The following is an 18335-nucleotide window of genomic DNA, read 5'->3' as shown; positions in this document are numbered from 1 at the left end:
ATTTGGCAAGCTCCCAACGCTCATCTTGACATGTTTTTGTGTAAGAAGGCACTAATGTATGCATGTTCCCTGTATAACCCAATTCGCTTTGTTTAGCTTGTTACAATGTTGATGATCATAAGCTACTCAAGATGCCTTGAGAAAATCAGTCCAAGGTTTCAACTCTATATCAAAGACAGCAAAAAAGGCGAAGGTTGATTAATCAGAACAAAAACATTTTCTGTTGGATCATCCACATTTTGGTATGTTTAAATGTCAGATCTCAAAGCGAAATGGAGATGATCTGACATTGTGAAGGAACATGCGTCCTTCTTTTGTGTCAAGGATACAACCAGGGTCCACGAGAAACAACGAGCTTTTGTTTTCAGTCTATTGGACATTCACATAGATTAACGATTTGAGGGTACCTGTGCCAAACCATTTGGTTTATATTGTTTTTTCCAAAAAAAAAGTAAAAAAAAAAAAAAACACCTTTAAACTACGTGCTGCAGCGTGAGGATCCATGCACGTTATGCTAGAGTTGCATTCAAACATCGTTAAAGAAAACAAGGATTGAAAGGTTATGCTCCCGCAGCAGACTAGACTACTCGATCTAAAGGTAATGTCAAATACCAAATGTCATGTTGATACTGGATGCCTAGGAGTATCCATCTCAAGTATGGAATACCATGTGGAGTGGAACACAATTCAAGCCCTGGTCGAACCTGGAATGCCAATTAAATTCAGGACAATCAAATTTGCCCAAAGCAAACAATTGTCGGCAACAAGAACAGACCAAAATATTCAAAACGGGAAGATGATTAGACCAGATAAAGGGCACAAAGAAATAAGACATTCTTTCATTTGAATCCCAACATTTAGTAGCTTCTAAACTTGTACAGATAATAAGCTTTGCTAGTTGAAAATTTTGTAGCAGCAATTTTAACACCGTAATAAATATGCCATAATATGTCCTTGTTGATCAGGCCTATGCTGTCTTAGACTTGGAAAGAGCCTTCTTCCGCTGCCCAAGCATATAACGGTACATGTGAGGGCTGCCTGCAGCAGCGATTCATTCAATCAAAAGAGCAAAGTCAGATCCTTGAGTGCCCTACCAGGTTCCACAAGAATACAAATATGATAGGGAAAAAAACAGAGAAGGGAAAAACGTAGAAAACATGCCTGGGACATAGATTCCAAGAGCAATAATGGATGCATAGAAGTAATCGAAGGAGAAATTCCATGTATTGGGCATCCTAATGCAGTACTTCTCAGATGCCTGCCATGACCACAAACAAAACATCAATTAGGCATCGTGCAGAAAGCCCAGGGAGTTCATATTCATAAAGGGTAAAAACTGTTCTTTTCTAACAAATTGTAGGGGGGTAATCTACTATCATGAGCTGACAACCTTGATGTAGGGCAAGGCAGTATATATCAAGCCAACCTCACTGGTGATGCCAGTTGGATACAGTATCAGAAAGGTGCTGTACCTGCGCACAAGATATCCACATGAATGGAAAACTTCTGTTGGGAAGTGCACTGCTTGTTGACTGGAACAAATCTTACCTAAGCCATAAGAACCAGGAAGGTGTAAAGCCAAGTGCCTCTTTCATACCAAAGAAGGAGTACCTAATAATCTGCAAAAGGAAAAATATACAAGATTGTGCCTTCATGCATAAATTTAAAGAAATAATCCAATTACATGATCTCAAAGGCTATGGAGCCTATTGCTTTCAACACCCTAAGCGCACTGACGGTTCATGTAACCTTTAAAGGAGGAAATTAATGTTTGGAGATCTAAATTTGGTTTCAAACAATGTAACGACAGATGAGAATACAGCAAAGAAGCAACTCCTTGCATGCTAACTATACAAGAGCATGAACATTTTTCTAAATATGAAAATGACTATAAATATTTAAAGGACTATCTTGTTAGGCAATTTGGGATGTTAGAAACCCAGGCATCTTGAAAGAAAAAAAGATATTTAAAAGAATAGCTGGAATTTAAAAAATGAACAGAAGTCATCAGAATCTCATAATCCTTAAATGTTGAAGCCATCTTACTCTAAAACATGGCAACTCTACTGTTCTTTAGTGTACTCACTTAAAGATGGTACATATTTCAGGCACGAAAAATTGGCATTTTGATAGAAGTCAGACATTTTGCTTCCAGTGCATAAAATTCATATTAGTGAATTCCATCTTTCATGGTATGATTTCATTTGAAATTTTTCATCACCAAGTAACATTTTCTATTTATCTATGTGCCATCTTCTTTGCGCTTGATATTTCCTGCCATAAAATCCACACTCAGCAAACTTACTCCTAGTTCCAGACAAGTCAATTACCCATAAACTATTTCAGATAATAAATGAGTACAAGCCAGACAAGTCATCTGCTATCAGATTGCACCCAAAAAAAATCTGCTATCAGTGAATGATGCATCAGTATACATCAATCTATATCCTGCTTTTTTTCTCTAGACTATAAAAAAACTGCTGCGTGTTCTCTTCAGCCAATGGGTTGCTATGTGGGGTCTCGTAGTTATCCAAAGTTCTTGTCTTTCATCCAAACCAATTTCATGCAGTAATTCTATAAAAACTGACTTAATTTATTTGAAATTCTTACCTCTGTAATGGACCAGCTGATCACCAGCGAGCTAACTAGTAGATGTTGTCTAGTCTGCAAGCCAACGCTTGAGTTAATCAAAACAACAGAAAGAGGAAAAAAAGGTAAACTTTTGGTCTAAATTAAAATGAAAAGCTCTGAAAACACCATATATATACCTCGGGGAAACTCCATAAGATGCCCCAAGTTACAAACAATCTTGAACCAATCTGAGGCAAAGTTGCCGTCACTGGAGACCTTACCAGTCCTTTTAAAGAAAATTCACCAAGAGAAACAGAATTAAAAGACTTATCCCCCTGTTTCACTTCCAAAGAAGCTACATCTCCTACTTTTTTTTCCAAAAAAAAATCGAAATCAAAGAAAAAGGGAAAAAGGATGACTGTATTCCTCACCTACAAGGCCATGAAAAATCTGCAAACAAAGAATTAAAACAGAATAAATTAACAGACACTTCCAAAATTTATTAAAAAGATTTTTTTTTTCCAACAAAAGGTCCAAAGATTTCGTTACCTCCATGACTGCGGCAGTCTGAGCAAGCTGCAGAGGCCTCTCAACCGCATCATACACCGCCGTGTGCCCGGATTCCTTCAAAGCCTTCAGAGCAAAGTACAATACCTGAACCCTGGAACGATCCAAAACAGATCAAACCGTATAAACTTACATATCAATCCGAGAACCAAAAATTCCAAAGAGAGAGAGAGAGAGAGAGAGAGAGAGAAGGAAATCACCATCCGACGAACACAGTCCAGTTGTAGATGGATAGGTAGATTCGCTTCACAATAGAGAGAAAACCCGCCATCGAGTCCGGTTAGAGATGGCTTCTTCACAAAGGCGAAATCGGTGATCTAATTTTTATAGATGCGAGTCGGAGGAGAATCTCCAGTAGAGGGGATGGGTGGCCTTTCGCATTGATAGGTTAGGTGAGCGGATCAACAACTAGGGTTTACGAGTTTTAAATGCTCCTCTCTCTCTGTCAGTCTCTCTCGCCATGAGAGGAACAGAGGAACCGAAGGGAAATGACCCGAATTAAAAATATAAATAAATAAAATATCCCGGATGAGTTTTGCGGTATACTGACTCGCGGGTTACCTTAAGCCAGCTCGCTCAGATCCGTTTCCGAGCGCATGTGCATCAACACCGTCCATTTATTATATATATAGGGTGAGAAGCCGGTGTACGAAAAAAATCATGTACCGGAACTCAAGATGACAAGGACGATTAGGAGTAATTAACCATTAGAACGCAAGTACAAAAAGTTTTACATGCGGTCGTTAGGTAAACTCTCTTGTCCATATCCGCGTCGCGCTCTGGCGTCACTCGTGTCGTGACGCTTCATATGAGCGGAGATGATCTCCTGATAACTATCCAGAGCCACAGTTGCGATTTTCGCATATAAACTTCTATGCGGAAAAGAGCGGCGACCTACTCTCACTACTCGGCCTGGTTGGCGCCCTCAACCCCCGGCCCGTCGCCGGAGACAAGGCTTTTTAATCCAATGAGCAACGGACGCGTGGCAGAGTAGCGACAGTTTAGGGTTTCTTAAACTGTTAAAAAAATAAAGTAAATTAAAGCACGACACCGCTTTCCATTTCTTCCCGAAATTTACTCCCAAAACCGGCACCGGTTCGTTCGTCGGCGTGATGTCGGAACCCTAGCCGTAACCCCAGCTCCGAGTCCCGGAGGAGATGAGGAAATCCCATCGCCTCGTCGAAGGCTTCCCTCTGGAATGGAAATGGCTCGCACTCCTCCTCGGGATTCCTCTCCTCACCCTCTCCCTCCTCTTCGCCACCCTCGCCCCCGGCAAGCCGCGCATCCCCTCCGATCTCGATCCCACCGCTGGCGGCCGCCTCTCCCCGAGGCTGCCGAGGCTCGCCTACATGATCTCCGGCTCCCGGGGCGACGGCCCGCGGCTCCGGAGGGCTTTACAGGCTCTGTACCACCCCTGGAACTTCTATATCCTCCACCTTGACCTCGCCGCCCCGCCGGAGGAGCGGGCGGATCTGGCGGCATACGCCCGATCAGAGCCGGCGTTTGCCGAGTTCGGGAACGTCCGGGTGGTGGAGAACGCCGACGCGGTGTCGTACAAGGGGCCGACGATGGTCGCGTGCACCCTCCACGCGGTCGCTATCCTATTGAGGGAGTTCGAGGAGTGGAGCTGGTTCATTAATCTCAGCGCCGCCGATTATCCTCTTATGCCGCAAGATGGTATCTTTTGTCTTCCCTTTTTTGTTCCTTTACTACTTTTAGGTGCGGGAACGTTCCGTTGTTTTCTTTCTATGGTTTAGGTTTTGTGAACTTCTTGAATCAGTCCATACTTTGATGAAATGAAAACAAGAAAAGATATAAATTGTTGCTAAGATTTGCTCTCTATTACTTCCTTATCCACTGCAGATATTCTTCATATGTTTTCATACCTGCCGAGGGATCTCAACTTCATTGCGCACACGAGTAATATTGGCTGGAAAGAGTGAGCATAGTCGCTTTGTCCATAAAGTTCCAAGAGTCGTGATTCCATGATTCTTGGCTTCTTTTAGCTTACACTTTGTAAAGGATTTCCCAACCATCTTTTATGCAGGTATCAGAGGGCCAGGCCCATCATTGTAGATCCAGGATTGTATGTATCAAATAAAACCAGTGTATTTTGGGCTAAAGAAAAAAGAAGCATGCCTGCATCTTTCAAACTATTTGCAGGTACTGCCTAGATATTTTTTTTTTTTTACCATTTTTCAGTCAGGAGTTCCTTTTGTATATTTCTGATGATTTGATTACAGTTTATGTGTGTATAGCAGTGTAGAAAAGTTAATCTCTCTGGAAAATGTGCTGTAAAGCAGTCATGGTGCTGCTAGGAAACAAGGATTTACTTATATGCGACAAGCTTTCGACCACAAGGTTTCTTAATGTAGCAATTAATTAAATAGAAGTACATATAGTATGATATATTATATAGTTGTATGGTTGTTTTACCATACTTCTAGAATTGTTGGAACATTTCTAGGTGAAATTCTAGTTGTAGGCAATGTTTTCATGGGTCCAACTCTATATCTGTAGGCAAGTTTAAAACATCTATTCACGTATGCAAATATGTAAGCCATGTGTCACTTCAGCTTTATGGTCATCCACCTATGGACTGTCTACTGGCTTAGTTGATATATTGAAATAGATCCTTGTTCAGTGTGGTGACATGTATTTCCTAAAAGAAACTAAAATTGTTCCATCCCTTTAAAACTTAATGAGCTTTTGTTTTTTATTTTTATTTTTTTTTCTCACTTCAATGAGTTCAATCATTAATGAGCTTCATCCATATCGATGTGACATAATCCCTTTGCTCGTTCTATTCGCTCTTCTGTTTCTTTACAGGAATCCTAGCCTACTTCCTGTTTAAACTTGCTTACTCATCAAGTTTTGGACTACAGGAAATAAAATGTTTGCAATGATCTCTCAGAACTGAACACATCTGAAACTTGAGTTAGTTCTCTAATACAAGTGAAATTGTGTGTCATTTTTCTGATCTTTTTGGAAATTTCATTTATCCAAATTCAGAAGTTGATGGCTTTGCTGCAGCCAAAATATGCTACAGGTGCTATTTCAATTTAGAGGGAAAATACCCTTATCGTCATCACCTTGCTTGCTTGATTTAGCAGGTTCTCACAATCCTAGGTCATCAACCATGCAAAAACCTTAGATTTTCTAGCTCGTTTTGGGTAGATGTACAATTGGTTAGTTTACACTAGAGTCACCATTAGTTAAAGAGGTGGTCTAGGCCTCCCCACCTCTAGCTCGCTCAAGTTGGTTGACATACCTCCATGAGCTTAATGATGCTCAAAAATCATCAAATGTCACAAGCGGCATCTGTTCTTGAGCATTTATCACCATGATATCACATTCCTTATCCTAAAAAATGTCTCTGATGATTACCCATCTCAAATAGGCTAAAGCAGAGAGCAAGTAAAAACATTTTCCTTTATCTGGGAAGTATTTGTTGTTGCAACACAAATATCATTGACAAAATATCAGTTGCTGTGATTTTATCATTGCGAGCAACTTTGTTACAAAGGGCATATTGGTTATGACTTCACCAAATTGAAATACTGAAACTCGACTACCAAATTTCTTTAACCGGGGACAATCAAGGAATGTGATAAAAGCAAAAGATTTTGCCTTTTCTAAACTTCTTCTCTCCATTGTAATTATGGAGTTTTTGGAAGCGAGAAAATTATTCACGAAGAGTATTAGCTGATGAATGAGTGCATTCAACATTGTAGTTGTTTGTCACGAACTTGCCATTGACCAGAAATGTTGAGCTCGCATGTCTCTTTTCAAGACTCAAAGTATGGTTATGTTTTACTACAAACTCTTATTTTGGTTTTTACGTGACGAAATTCTGAAGTTATTAGGCTTGTATAGTAGAATGATCTAAGTTGTTCTCAGATTCATAAATTATTCTACCTACTGTAAACAAAATTTTGGTTATGAGATATGAATGGGAAAGTTTCTGATGCTGCCAGGCCATAATTATATTAATTACTAATCAATATCCATTCTTTGAGGGATGCTGACTGGTATGAGTTGATTTTTTTTTTTCAGATACCATTAAAACATGATTTATGGTTCCTCTCTTCTTCTTTGCATCCTAAAATAGGCTAGGTGATTTGTATCTTCTGTTGTTCCTATCCAATTCTTCATTCTAATTTCTTTTTTTTGCCTCTTATTTTGTCATTATGAACTTGATGATGCTTGGAGGTCCCCTTATCAAGCATGTAATTCGAATCACATTATTGGAGCATGCCACCCATCAATGTTTTAGATTCCAATGGGATGGGATGTCCCAACCGTCTTGTCCCATTCCTTTGAGAAAACAGGACTGGGATATGTTTTTTCGGGACCCTAGGATCCATCCATGTGAGGAAAGAAGAAGAGAGAGAAAAGAAAGAAAGGAAAAAAGAAGAAAAGGAAAAAAAGAAAGGAAAGAAGAAGAAAAGGAAAGAGAGGAAGGGAGAAGAAAAAGAAAGGAAGGAAACAAAGAAGGAAGAAAGGTAAGAAGCAAGAAGAAAAAGGAAAGAAAGAAAGGAAGGAAAGAAGTAAGAAGAGAAAGAAAGAAGAAGGAAAATGAACAACAGGAAGGAAGAAGAAAAAGAAAGAAAGGAATGAAAGAAGGAAGAAAAAAGAAAGAAAGAAGAAAGAAAAGAAGGAAAGAGATACATAGGTACCTATTGGGATGCTCGAGCTCTGCCGAGATGGGGTAGGACAGTGGGGTATTCCATTCCATGGAGAAATTGGGATATCCCCATTCCACGGGATTTAAAACCACTCACCACCCTTTCTTAGAAATTCTTGCCGGTTTTTAAATCTTCATGATGAGAAATCGCTGGTTTGAAATGCAACCATTAGGCGCACTTGTTTGTACGCTTAGGTTATATTACTTGATAGACCTATGTCATTCCATAGCTTCAAGATGGTAAGGATGTTTGAGAGTGAGCAAACTTACCGAGAACTTCCTTTGAGATAGTTGTGTCTGATTTTAGTCTTTAGATATAAGGGGTCATGCAGTAAGGCTCTATTAATTGCCATTTTGCCATCAATGGCTTCTGGCTATGTTCATTTTATCTTAAGCGAAGACCAGTTTCATGATCCTGTGTGTTCTTGTTCTGTGCTTCTTGCAGAATTTTTGTTTCGAATGAATTTCATGAGTCCAAACTCTTAGTGTTTGATCAACGCATTCAACACCCACATGGACTGTCATTTGCTTTTGCTGTTTAACAATAAGTATCAGATCTCTTTCTTCTAATTGTTCAGTGTTATGCTGCATTAATCTATGAGATCCTGTTGTATAATAACTGCCTGTTCTTTTCTCTCCTTAATGTAGGCTCTTCGTGGGTGGTGTTAGCTCGGCCTTTCCTTGAATTTTGCATACGAGGTTGGGATAATCTCCCCCGGACATTACTCATGTACTACACGAATTTCTTATCATCCACAGAAGGCTACTTCCATACTGTGATATGCAATTCCAGAGACTTCCAAAACACCACCATCAACCATGATTTGCGTTTCATGATGTGGGACGATCCACTTCACCAAGACCCCCTACATTTGACATCGCAGCACTTCGATCTGATGGTTGATAGTGGGGCACCTTTTGCTCGAACATTTACCAAGGATGATCCTGTTCTGGACAGGATCGACAGGGAACTGCTGGGGAGATCGAGTGGCAGATTCACTCAAGGTGGGTGGTGCTTGGGGAGTTCCCGGTTTGGTAAGGATCCTTGCGCTGTTTATGGAAAACCTGGTGTTATAAGACCATCGATGGGTTCGAGAAGGCTGGAGAGGCTGTTACTGAAGCTCCTGGAACCTGAGAATTTTAGGCCTAGACAATGCGAATAATTCAAACATGTTATACCCCACTACTGTAGAGTTTGTAAGGTTTTATTGCACGGCTGGTTATGGGGCAAAGGTGCGCATTGCGGCAGTTTCTGTTGTGCATATGTTGTATAACTGATTTTGAGGGAGGATCGGCAATTGTTTTTATCCTTTTCTTCGTTTTTTCCCCCATTTTATTTTTTAAGGTCATCTTTTGAACAAATGTTCGAAAGATGAAAAATTCAGAGAAGTGCTATGTGATAGATGGGAAGGTTTTTTCCCCCATTTGCAGGCCACCAGTGTATTATTGTATATCACTCTTGTTTTAAGCTGGACAGATGCATTCCTTTCCGATTCATGCTTCGAGGTGATGTTTCGAAATCAAGATATTGTGAACATTTTGGATTATTGAGTTTTATGCTTAATGATGGTTGAGAAGAAAAAGACTCATGCTAGTTTTGAAATTTGCTTTAAGATTCTCAATGTATTGGTAGAATGTTGAAACCCTGGAAGCATTGAGTGGAAGAAGGTAAAAGGCAAAAAATAAGAAAACAGAAAATAAGGCATCAGGTAGTTGGCAGATGATGTTCTTGATCTTGTATCTTAGTTTGATCTGATGTTCAAGGTCGGCAGTGAATAATGCGGCTGATATGTTGCCATCATCATCTTGGTGATCCTCATGTGGGTTTTCACCATCATTTTTCTTTATCATTAATGTAACTTTTGTTTCTTGTATATAGTATGCTAAGGTTTGTATATGATTGTATGGGTACAAGTATATGGAGACATAAGGATGGAGAGTTGGAAACGTTTTTGAGTTGGTTGTTAGCATCAACGAGTTTGGTGTCTGTCATGGATTTTGGTCATATCAACATCTTCTAGTTTGAAATAGACAAGTTGATCTTATCTAATTTGGCTGCAAATTATGCACAATGTTCCTTCCGCCTTGGTGTAGACCTAACATCCGAAATCGAGGGGGAAAAAAAAGAATGCAATTAGAGAATCGGACATAGAATTTACCAAATTATCTAAAGATTTCTTCAGAGAGTCAGTTGAATGATTCTCTTATATTCGAAAAATAATACCTTACACCATGTACACCATACCAAACATCTCTATCTTTTTTTTTTATTTTTTAATGGATTTCGTTTATGATATGTTCCTCCATATGGTATCATGCACCATGCCAAATAACTTTATCTTTTTTTTGGATTTTATTTATGATGTGCTCCCAGATAACCCACAACAAAAGACAGAGTAATTGGCATGGTACATGGTCCAGTTGATACATATAGTGAAAAATATAATTTTGCCATAAGAAGAGATAATTAACAAATAGATAAAAAATAATTTTTAGTGAAAAAAATTATTTCTATATTGTAAGCACCATATAGCGAAGCATACTACTAATTGCAACTGTTTATTTTTGTTGATTTTATTCTTCAAATATTTATCTTGATAGATCGCTACAGTATACAATATTATATTATTATATTATAACAATATTTTATTATATTATAATAATATTATATTATATTATATATTTATGTATTAATATATATTATATTTTATTATGTTGTTATCTAATGTTAAAATTTATAATTATTTTATTATACTAAAAATATTTTTTAATTTATATATTAAATATAATTTCGTAATATTTAGAAATGTAGTTGAGTTTTATTTTATAAAGCTGTACTTAAAAAAGCTCTCGAAAGCTCTACCTTCAACAGCAGCGCCGTGAATAGGCAAGTGTCATTGGCGGCATCCACGGACGGTCCCGCCGCCCAGCCCGTAGTAGGGCGTTCTACTATTCTTCTCTCTGTTCATACTTCGCCCTTCCAGACGAAGGGCAGGCGCCGCGACCTCCACCCAGGTAATCGTCTCTCTCTCTCTCTCCTCTCTTTTCCGCAGAGATCGTTGGGCCTCCTCTTTGTTTTCTCTTTTATCGTAAACCCATCCAGAAGCGAACCTGTCGCCGGCGATCCCCAGTTTAGAGCCGGTGGCTCCATTCGCTCCTTCCCAAACCCTTCTCTCTTGAACCCGATAACCTCCTCTGATCTCCTTTCCGTTCTCGCTTCTGTTTTTCTTACCCCCAAAATATTGCGAAAAAACTTGTTTGGTTGAGAATCTCGCGATAGATATTTCAGCATATGGATTTTAATTAATATACTATTTTCAACCAGTTTGTGGATCTTTATATTTTGATCTGAGTCTTGCATGGCTTATGCCTTTCTTAGTTTCAGATTACGGTGGTCTTAAAAATGTTATTATCCACCACCTATAATATTCGAAGGGATTTCAGAATAAATGTTAAACTTGACGCATTGTTACTAATTAGTAGCCTCATGTGGTTTAGCTGTGATTATGATTTCTTGGTTCATGTCATACTCAGAGAACTCAGAAGGTGCCATTTACTAACATTATAATATTGATAGGGCGCTGATTGTCTTGAGGCTACGAGCGGGTCGCCATCTTCGCCCTGAGGGGGAAAAAAATCTCTAGGGCCTCCAAAGCGTGCCAGATTCGGTGAGCCATTTCCTCGAACGGTTATAATGAAGGGCAAGACAGTGGCTCTGACCTTCACCGAGCGCATTCGGGTTCGTCTTTCTTTCTAGGTTCCCATGAAAAAAAGACACCACGTCAAGATAGTTTATTATTTGTTGGCTGATGTTCTTATAACTCCTGGGTTTCAGAATATCTTGGCTGCCAACTGGCAAGCCCAGCTCAATACTATCAAAGTTGATGCCAAAGGGAGGTATATTTCGCTCTCTCTAAATAGCCCCGATGCCAAACGGATATAATAAGATAATTAGTTTATTATTTTTTTCTCTTTTTAAGAAAAAAGATTATCCAATTAGAATGATTTGGCGGAGCATTTGCAAGATTTTCGCTGATTCATGATTCTGTGTCCGCATGTAGTTTGCTTTCATTTGACTGAATGATTAGTTTTAGTTTTTTATTGTTTCGAGCAGCAAGGATGACATTTACTCATCCAAGATTCACTACATGTTTAAGAAGGGCAGGCCATATATCTGGATTCAAGAAGGGGACTTGCACAACATGGTATGGATTTCTTGGAGCACTGGAGCATTTGCGGCTGTTACTATAGTGATTTGATCTGTTCCAGTAATATTCTTTTGCTGAAATTAGATGCAGTGACCACTAAATAATCGCTTGGTTATATCTGATGCAAACCCTGACTGCTCGGTTTTCATTTACATCGTTGTTGCATGCTCCATATATGTGGTGCTGGATAGAAATAGTTTTTTGATATGCTCGTTGTTGAATGACTCAATCCGCCTGATAGGTTTAATGCTTATTTTGCAGAATATTATCATTGATGAGCGCGCTTCTCTTTCAGTGAGTAGCATCCTTCCAGGTCCACTTCAGGGCTTGTTGCAATCTATAAGAAAGGTCGGTACGTCATTGACATCTTGCTTTGTAACTTCTGTGCATGGTTTCAATGATTTTGTAAGAAATTTGCTGAAGATCTGACTTTGGATCTCCAGTTGCTTCGTATAGATTGTTTAGGAAGTTGTATTTGTCTTGTCCCATAATAGAAGTCTTGTCTTTATATTAGTTATCCGCACCAAACCTTAATGACATTGCATATATCATTTATTGCATTGATGCTTACAGTTTCAGGACATCACGATCAGGAGAAATAATACTGTTCCTTCCTTGCAGCACATATGCAACTCAAGAATGACATTTTGATAAAATCACTTATTCACTCTCCATATATGAACATGTTCATCTCTCTCTCTCTCTCTCTCACACACACACACACTTACACACGCACACTCTCTCTCTCTCCCCCCCCCCCCCACCCCTGGTGGCATGTGTAGTTTTTTAGCAGCTCGTAGTTTCTAAGTGGCTTTTCTCCAAAAGCATGTGCATGTTTTCTTTTCCTATATTGTCATATCTTTTCAAAAACAAAGTAATGAATAAAACTCGTTTACTATTTTTTTAGAATAGCTTTCTCAGATAATTTCTAGCATGTTCTTCAATTTGGATGTTATCTATACAGAGATGGCAAATATATTTCATTTGATTCTTGGTACATGAATTTTCCCCCCTCCTTACTAAATAAGCATACTATTGACCAAAACATGGATTTGTGGAGTATTGCCATTACCATATCTTTAGTAAGTAACTACAGCTTTTAAATTGTTTTCTTTCTTGTCTATTTTCTGCGGAGCATATTGTTTCTGCTTGATAGTTACCGGGGACTTGGGAAGCTATGGCATAAAATGTGCACTCTGTATGATTTTACATTAGTGAAGGGGCACAAGAGTGATACTGGAATTCTTTCTCTGACACAATATCTGGGTCTGTCTATTGCAGTTGCCAGCTCGGGTTGCTTTGGCAGGTGATATCCGACCTCTTAAAGATGATAAGGTAATATAACCTTTAAAATTTTCTGTAAATTTGGACTTTTGAAAATTTAAAGTTTCATGAGTAAACCTCCTGATCATTTGTTTATTAGTCAGTTAATTGGAACTCAAATACCAGTCCTGTTCGCAAAAAATTCTGTCAAAGTTCTCTTAAGATGGCTGGACTGTCAGTAATGATGTTATGGATCCTATCATATATGATGTATGTGGTGATTTGCCAACTCTGATTTTCTGCTGCTTCTAATGCATGACTCCAGGCCCAGATTGTTACAGAAAATCTAGCAGAATCTGTAATGTCAGAACATGAGACAGTTAGCCAGGCCAGTTACAGCGTATCTGCCATACTAAGTTCTGCCAGTACAAGTTGCAGATCAAGGTTCGAAAACCTTCAGGAGATACTAAATGAGAGTAGCAGCTACAATGTTTTTAAGTTTAATATACGGTATGAGAGGCTTATTTATAATATTGAGGTCCCAATTTACTTTTTTCTTTTTTCAAAGTCTGCCGTGGAAAATACACTTTTCCCTAAACATATTGTTCTCCTCTTGTGATGTGGTTAGGTGACTTGTGTTTGTGTCTGGCTTTTTGGACTTAATGAGTGTTGGACTGATCTGATAAATAAAAGAGAATGAAATTAGAATGGTCATGGGTAAGATTCCAAGGTTTAGTAGAGAGAGGAATATCAGTTTAGTGTTGCCATCTCAGGTCTAAGATCTGATTTCAATACTCTCCTAGCCAGGGTAAAAAAAGGAAAGAAAGGGGGCTTCACAAGATTTAGGTCAAAGTTAGAGTTTAATGGACAAATAATGCTAACATAGTATGTCAATTAGCAGACTTAGTTTGAAGATTCCCAGCCTCAGTCATTTATACACCCTGGAGATATCTCTAATCTTTGTGTCCTTTGGGCTTGCATGCACCGATGCTCATCCATTTTCCTGCACGAAATCCTCCACAGCCATTGCATATGCATGAACCAATAAGACATTATTAGCCAATATCACATGACAAACACGTAGCTTTATTCGTCATAATAATCTGGACATTTTCTTAAATATGCTTACTACTATCCAATAAAAAGGTTAAAATCACATATACACCTCTAGATGAGTTATGGAGTGATAAAATAGAAACAAACCACTGCAACTGACTCACTTCTGATAAAGTTAATTTCAGAGTGAGTTTAAGCACCCCAAAGATATCTATGTAATATCCACATCCAACCTTGGTTTGTTACTGCAAATGCTTGATCGACATTTTAAATCTTATCTGCAGATCATGCACTTATATTGATGGCAGTGGGGGCACCCATGATGTGGAACCAGAGGATGTTGAAGCACCTAAAGCAGAAATGTTATGTAAGATTTATGTGTAGCAGATTTCAACTTTTCAATTCAGATATAAATCTCAGTTAGTTTAAGGTCATTTCTAAATCATTTAGCCTCAGTTTAGTTGCTTAAGAAAATAATCTTGTTGCTTTTCAATGTATCACTTGTGCAACTGGGACAGTTTTCTCTAACCAAGACAGTTTTGTATTCTGCCTTGTTAATTTTCTTAAGCACATTATCAGTTTGTTTCGCTTACATGCTTTGTTGTCTTTTCTGTAGTGCCATTTTCTGAAAAGATAATTGATGGGATCAATCAAAGTCCGGCAAGACGTCGAGCATTGATGTTTTTCTGTTTTGAATATTATAATGCAACTGCAAGAGTAAGTCATGCAGCTTTCTCATCTTCAAGCTGCATTATCTTTCCATATGTTTAGTAAAATCAAGCTTTGTAGCATTTGATAGCAAAAGGAAAAATTACTCAAATCATATGTTTGTTATAATTAGTGAATCTAACAAAACATGCGTAGTCAATGTTACTGCTGCAGGTCTTCAAGTTTACACCTTTTCCGTGCAATGATTTTGAGGATCTAAAGCATATACTTAGGACAACTGTTTTCAGGCTCTCAGACATCATCAATAAAATTGAATTTGAGACCCCCAGATATTGCATTTATATATTCTCTATCTATTATATTAAAAATTATCATGCGAGTTTAGGAGTTGCTTATCTATACATGTTTAATTCTTGATAGTTTATTTTGAAACTTGGAGTTTAATTATATTCCTGAACAGCTTATCATAGCAAATTTCCAGTTAAAGAGTCTTTGGCATCACATTATTCTGTAATTTGTTATAGTTGCCACCTTCCACTTTCTTGCGTGCTGTTAGTGGTACACTTCATTTGGTGGATGAACCTCATGCACAATAGTCTCCTTTATTTATGCAAGTCCCTTACTTTAGACAACCTAGTTATTTAAGAAAATAACTCCTTTTTTAAGGAAAAAATCACTACAAAAAGCACATGGTTCATATGCCGACACCAATACACACCTAAAGCACTCTAAAGCAAAATCCTAATAAATTTGGAATTCCCTTAGCTCTGTCCGAACTTAAAGATAATTTTAAAAAAAAATGTTTCTAGCCAAAAATAAATGTCATCATTGTTTTACCTTTTTATATCACTAATAAGTGACTCACTAAATCAATAATGATGTCCTATTTGACTTAAAAACTAACTAAAATAACTTGCCTACAAACAAAGTACAAAAGCACTACCAATTTAAAAATGGAAATTAAAAATGGAAATTAAAAATGGAAATCTCTTTGTTTAACTTGAATAAGGTATACTCCTAAGTCCTAACTAGACATGTCATCTAATGACCCAAACACTGGTCCTTACACTGGGATGCCTTCTTGATATATTGAACAGGGGCTACCTGTTAACAATCATGATACAGATTCATGCATATTACTGGCAATAAGGAATACATAGTTGTCAAAACGAAAATATTTTGAATGGCTTTATAATAATCAATTGGTATTCTCTTTTTCATTTGCTAAGTGATAAAATTACGTATATGTAAAAGATATCACAGATATCCTTACATATTGCTATAGACCTCTAAAAATATATACTCTTATCATGTGAACAGACTTAAAAATCCATATAGATATTGGAGCCTTGCAAAAAGGTTTCTAAATTGTTATCTGAACATAGTTGCAACTTGATACCGTGGCTTAATCTTGTTCTTTTTGTGGTTATAACTTATGGGCGTGAAATCTTTCAGCTTTAGAAACTTGTGCAAACTTATTTTTTTATCAAGCTTAGATTAGAAACAATTTTAGCAATTTGTTGCTTGTTTACTGACTCTCCTGTTACCACATGAAGGATGCCCTAATGCTGTCCATCGACCGGAATGGATTCGATGTCCTTGCTAAGGTCCCAGAAACAATTACCAGCAGCGGCCTCAGTCAGCAGTATGGATGGAAAGAGTTCAGGTTCACATTCAAAGAAGAAGCACGCGATATTGAAGCTTTTTGCCGGATGCTGGTGGAATTGGAAGAGGATGCGCTTCAGAGTGTCAAGAGCTATAGCGGGCTAGGTTGAACCATGAAGTCTGCAATCATGATCAAGGCAGTGATCTGTGACATCCGATCAACATCTGAGTTCCCTTCCAGCAGAAATTTTTCTTTGACTGGCCTCACAGCAATGGAAGCTTTCTTGACAAAATTGTTGTTCCTTGATCTGCGGTCGATGCTATTAGGATTCCAATTTTCCATCAACTTGTAGGTCTATAATTATTAGAAAATGTTTTGCAACCGAAAGAATAACTGGAGAAATTACAATAGTAAATGTATGAGACTACAGCTGCATTTTTATGAATGTGATGTTAAGATGGTCCTCTCTACTTCCCACTCTAGATCGACTCAGCAAATTAAGTGTGTGGAATGGAAACTGTTCCAGTCATATTTCTGAATACTCAAAACCATGGTTACAATATTCTCCAACTCAAATTATTCTCAGTTATTCTTTTGACCGACTAATTCTCGAGTTGTTCTCCAAAAATAAATTGATCTAGAAGTATTCAATTATTCTCGAATTATACATGAATTATTCTAATTGTGATCTCTTTTGCTATCTTTTGTTATTTTTGCATCTCCTGTACTTATTTTTAAGTAGATAAATTTAAAAATACTTTAAAATCTATTTTTAAATTTTTATCATTGTTTTCTAATTCTTTGTTTATTTAAACTCTCTCCTTTTTGACAGATTTGTTGAACTTTTGTTGAATTCCAAATCATTATATCCAGCTGAATTCTTCCCTAACATGGAAGTTGTGACTATGCTCATTTGTAGCTAAATCTTTGCTATTACAAGGTTTGTACAGGATTCTTCAGTCTAACAGATGTTAAGGCAAAACTCTTGTCCAGTGCCAGCCTTCTCCAAGTAATTATTACAAGGCTTGTACAGGATGTGAAAGTCACCAATGAATACTTGTCTTCCAAAAGGAGCTCAGAAGTTCTTCCTTTGATGCACACTAAGTCCATTGGGTCGTATATTCAAGTCATGTCTTGAATCTGTTCGTGTTCCATTTTCTTATTGTTGCATGGTTTTTCGATGCAATTATCATTTGACATTGAAAGTGCACGCAGATTATGCTTGGCATGAACCTTACATTCAAGAGCTAAGCCAGGAATGCCCATAGCACTATTATATTGACAGGATTACAAAGAATCCCACCCTAATAACCTGCTTGTGCTTTTTTTTTCACTGCAAATTGTACAATCGCGGCAAGACAACCCAGGCTTCTTTATTTAATTGACACAAATGGCTGATTATGCTTGAAAGCAGTTTGATCAAAAAATGAACTGAATTTTTGAGAATTATCTTGACAATTTTTATTTCCTGGACACAGCTTCTTACCTGCTATGGTAGACCAGCATTTTTCATTTATGTTCTTTAGATTTGAATGATTTTAATATAATATTGCAGGAGAATTGACAATGTCTTGTGGGGGAAAAAAAGAGAGAAAAGATGCAATCAAGCTGCAATCATCTTTCAATAACAGACAGATGGTGTTCCTAAAGGGACAGGATTATTTCAGTAATGATTGATTTCCTAGAAAGATAGGACTGTAAAAAAAAA

At 37.8% G+C, this 18335-nt stretch overlaps 3 protein-coding genes across 5 annotated transcripts; 2 read left to right on the top strand and 1 right to left on the bottom strand.

Moving 5' to 3' along the window:
• Positions 1-800: 800 nt before the first annotated feature.
• Positions 801-3628, bottom strand: LOC103703452 (very-long-chain (3R)-3-hydroxyacyl-CoA dehydratase PASTICCINO 2A). The gene is made up of 9 exons (XM_008786303.4): positions 3339-3628; positions 3121-3232; positions 3003-3021; positions 2769-2857; positions 2611-2664; positions 1549-1619; positions 1391-1472; positions 1162-1258; positions 801-1038 (listed from the first exon to the last, which is right to left on the bottom strand). The coding sequence occupies exons 1-9, from the start codon at positions 3407-3409 to the stop codon at positions 968-970; spliced, it is 666 nt and encodes a 221-aa protein (XP_008784525.2). The 5' UTR covers positions 3410-3628; the 3' UTR covers positions 801-967.
• Positions 3629-4166: 538 nt separating this feature from the next.
• On the top strand, positions 4167-9428 carry LOC103703451 (beta-glucuronosyltransferase GlcAT14B-like). The gene is made up of 4 exons (XM_008786302.4): positions 4167-4815; positions 5002-5077; positions 5186-5301; positions 8474-9428. The coding sequence occupies exons 1-4, from the start codon at positions 4296-4298 to the stop codon at positions 8986-8988; spliced, it is 1227 nt and encodes a 408-aa protein (XP_008784524.2). The 5' UTR covers positions 4167-4295; the 3' UTR covers positions 8989-9428.
• A 1251-nt stretch (positions 9429-10679) lies between these two features.
• On the top strand, positions 10680-17109 carry LOC103703450. Of its 3 annotated transcripts, none has more exons than XM_008786301.3 (10): positions 10680-10840; positions 11403-11564; positions 11661-11722; positions 11940-12030; positions 12295-12381; positions 13315-13368; positions 13622-13740; positions 14637-14719; positions 14969-15069; positions 16578-17109. In XM_008786301.3, the coding sequence occupies exons 2-10, from the start codon at positions 11520-11522 to the stop codon at positions 16794-16796; spliced, it is 861 nt and encodes a 286-aa protein (XP_008784523.2). In that variant the 5' UTR covers positions 10680-10840; positions 11403-11519; the 3' UTR covers positions 16797-17109. The 3 variants fall into 3 exon arrangements, with proteins under 3 accessions (XP_008784523.2, XP_008784522.2, XP_017697392.2); XM_008786300.3 differs by having other exon boundaries at positions 13622-13806; XM_017841903.3 differs by having other exon boundaries at positions 10684-10840; positions 11360-11564; positions 13622-13806.
• The last annotated feature ends 1226 nt before the right edge of the window (positions 17110-18335 follow it).

Source organism: Phoenix dactylifera, chromosome 3 (genome assembly GCF_009389715.1).
Source record: "Phoenix dactylifera cultivar Barhee BC4 chromosome 3, palm_55x_up_171113_PBpolish2nd_filt_p, whole genome shotgun sequence".
Lineage (NCBI taxonomy): Eukaryota > Viridiplantae > Streptophyta > Magnoliopsida > Arecales > Arecaceae > Phoenix > Phoenix dactylifera.
The sequence above is the reverse complement of the archived record's forward strand: the minus strand, read 5'-3'. Positions and strand labels throughout refer to the sequence as shown.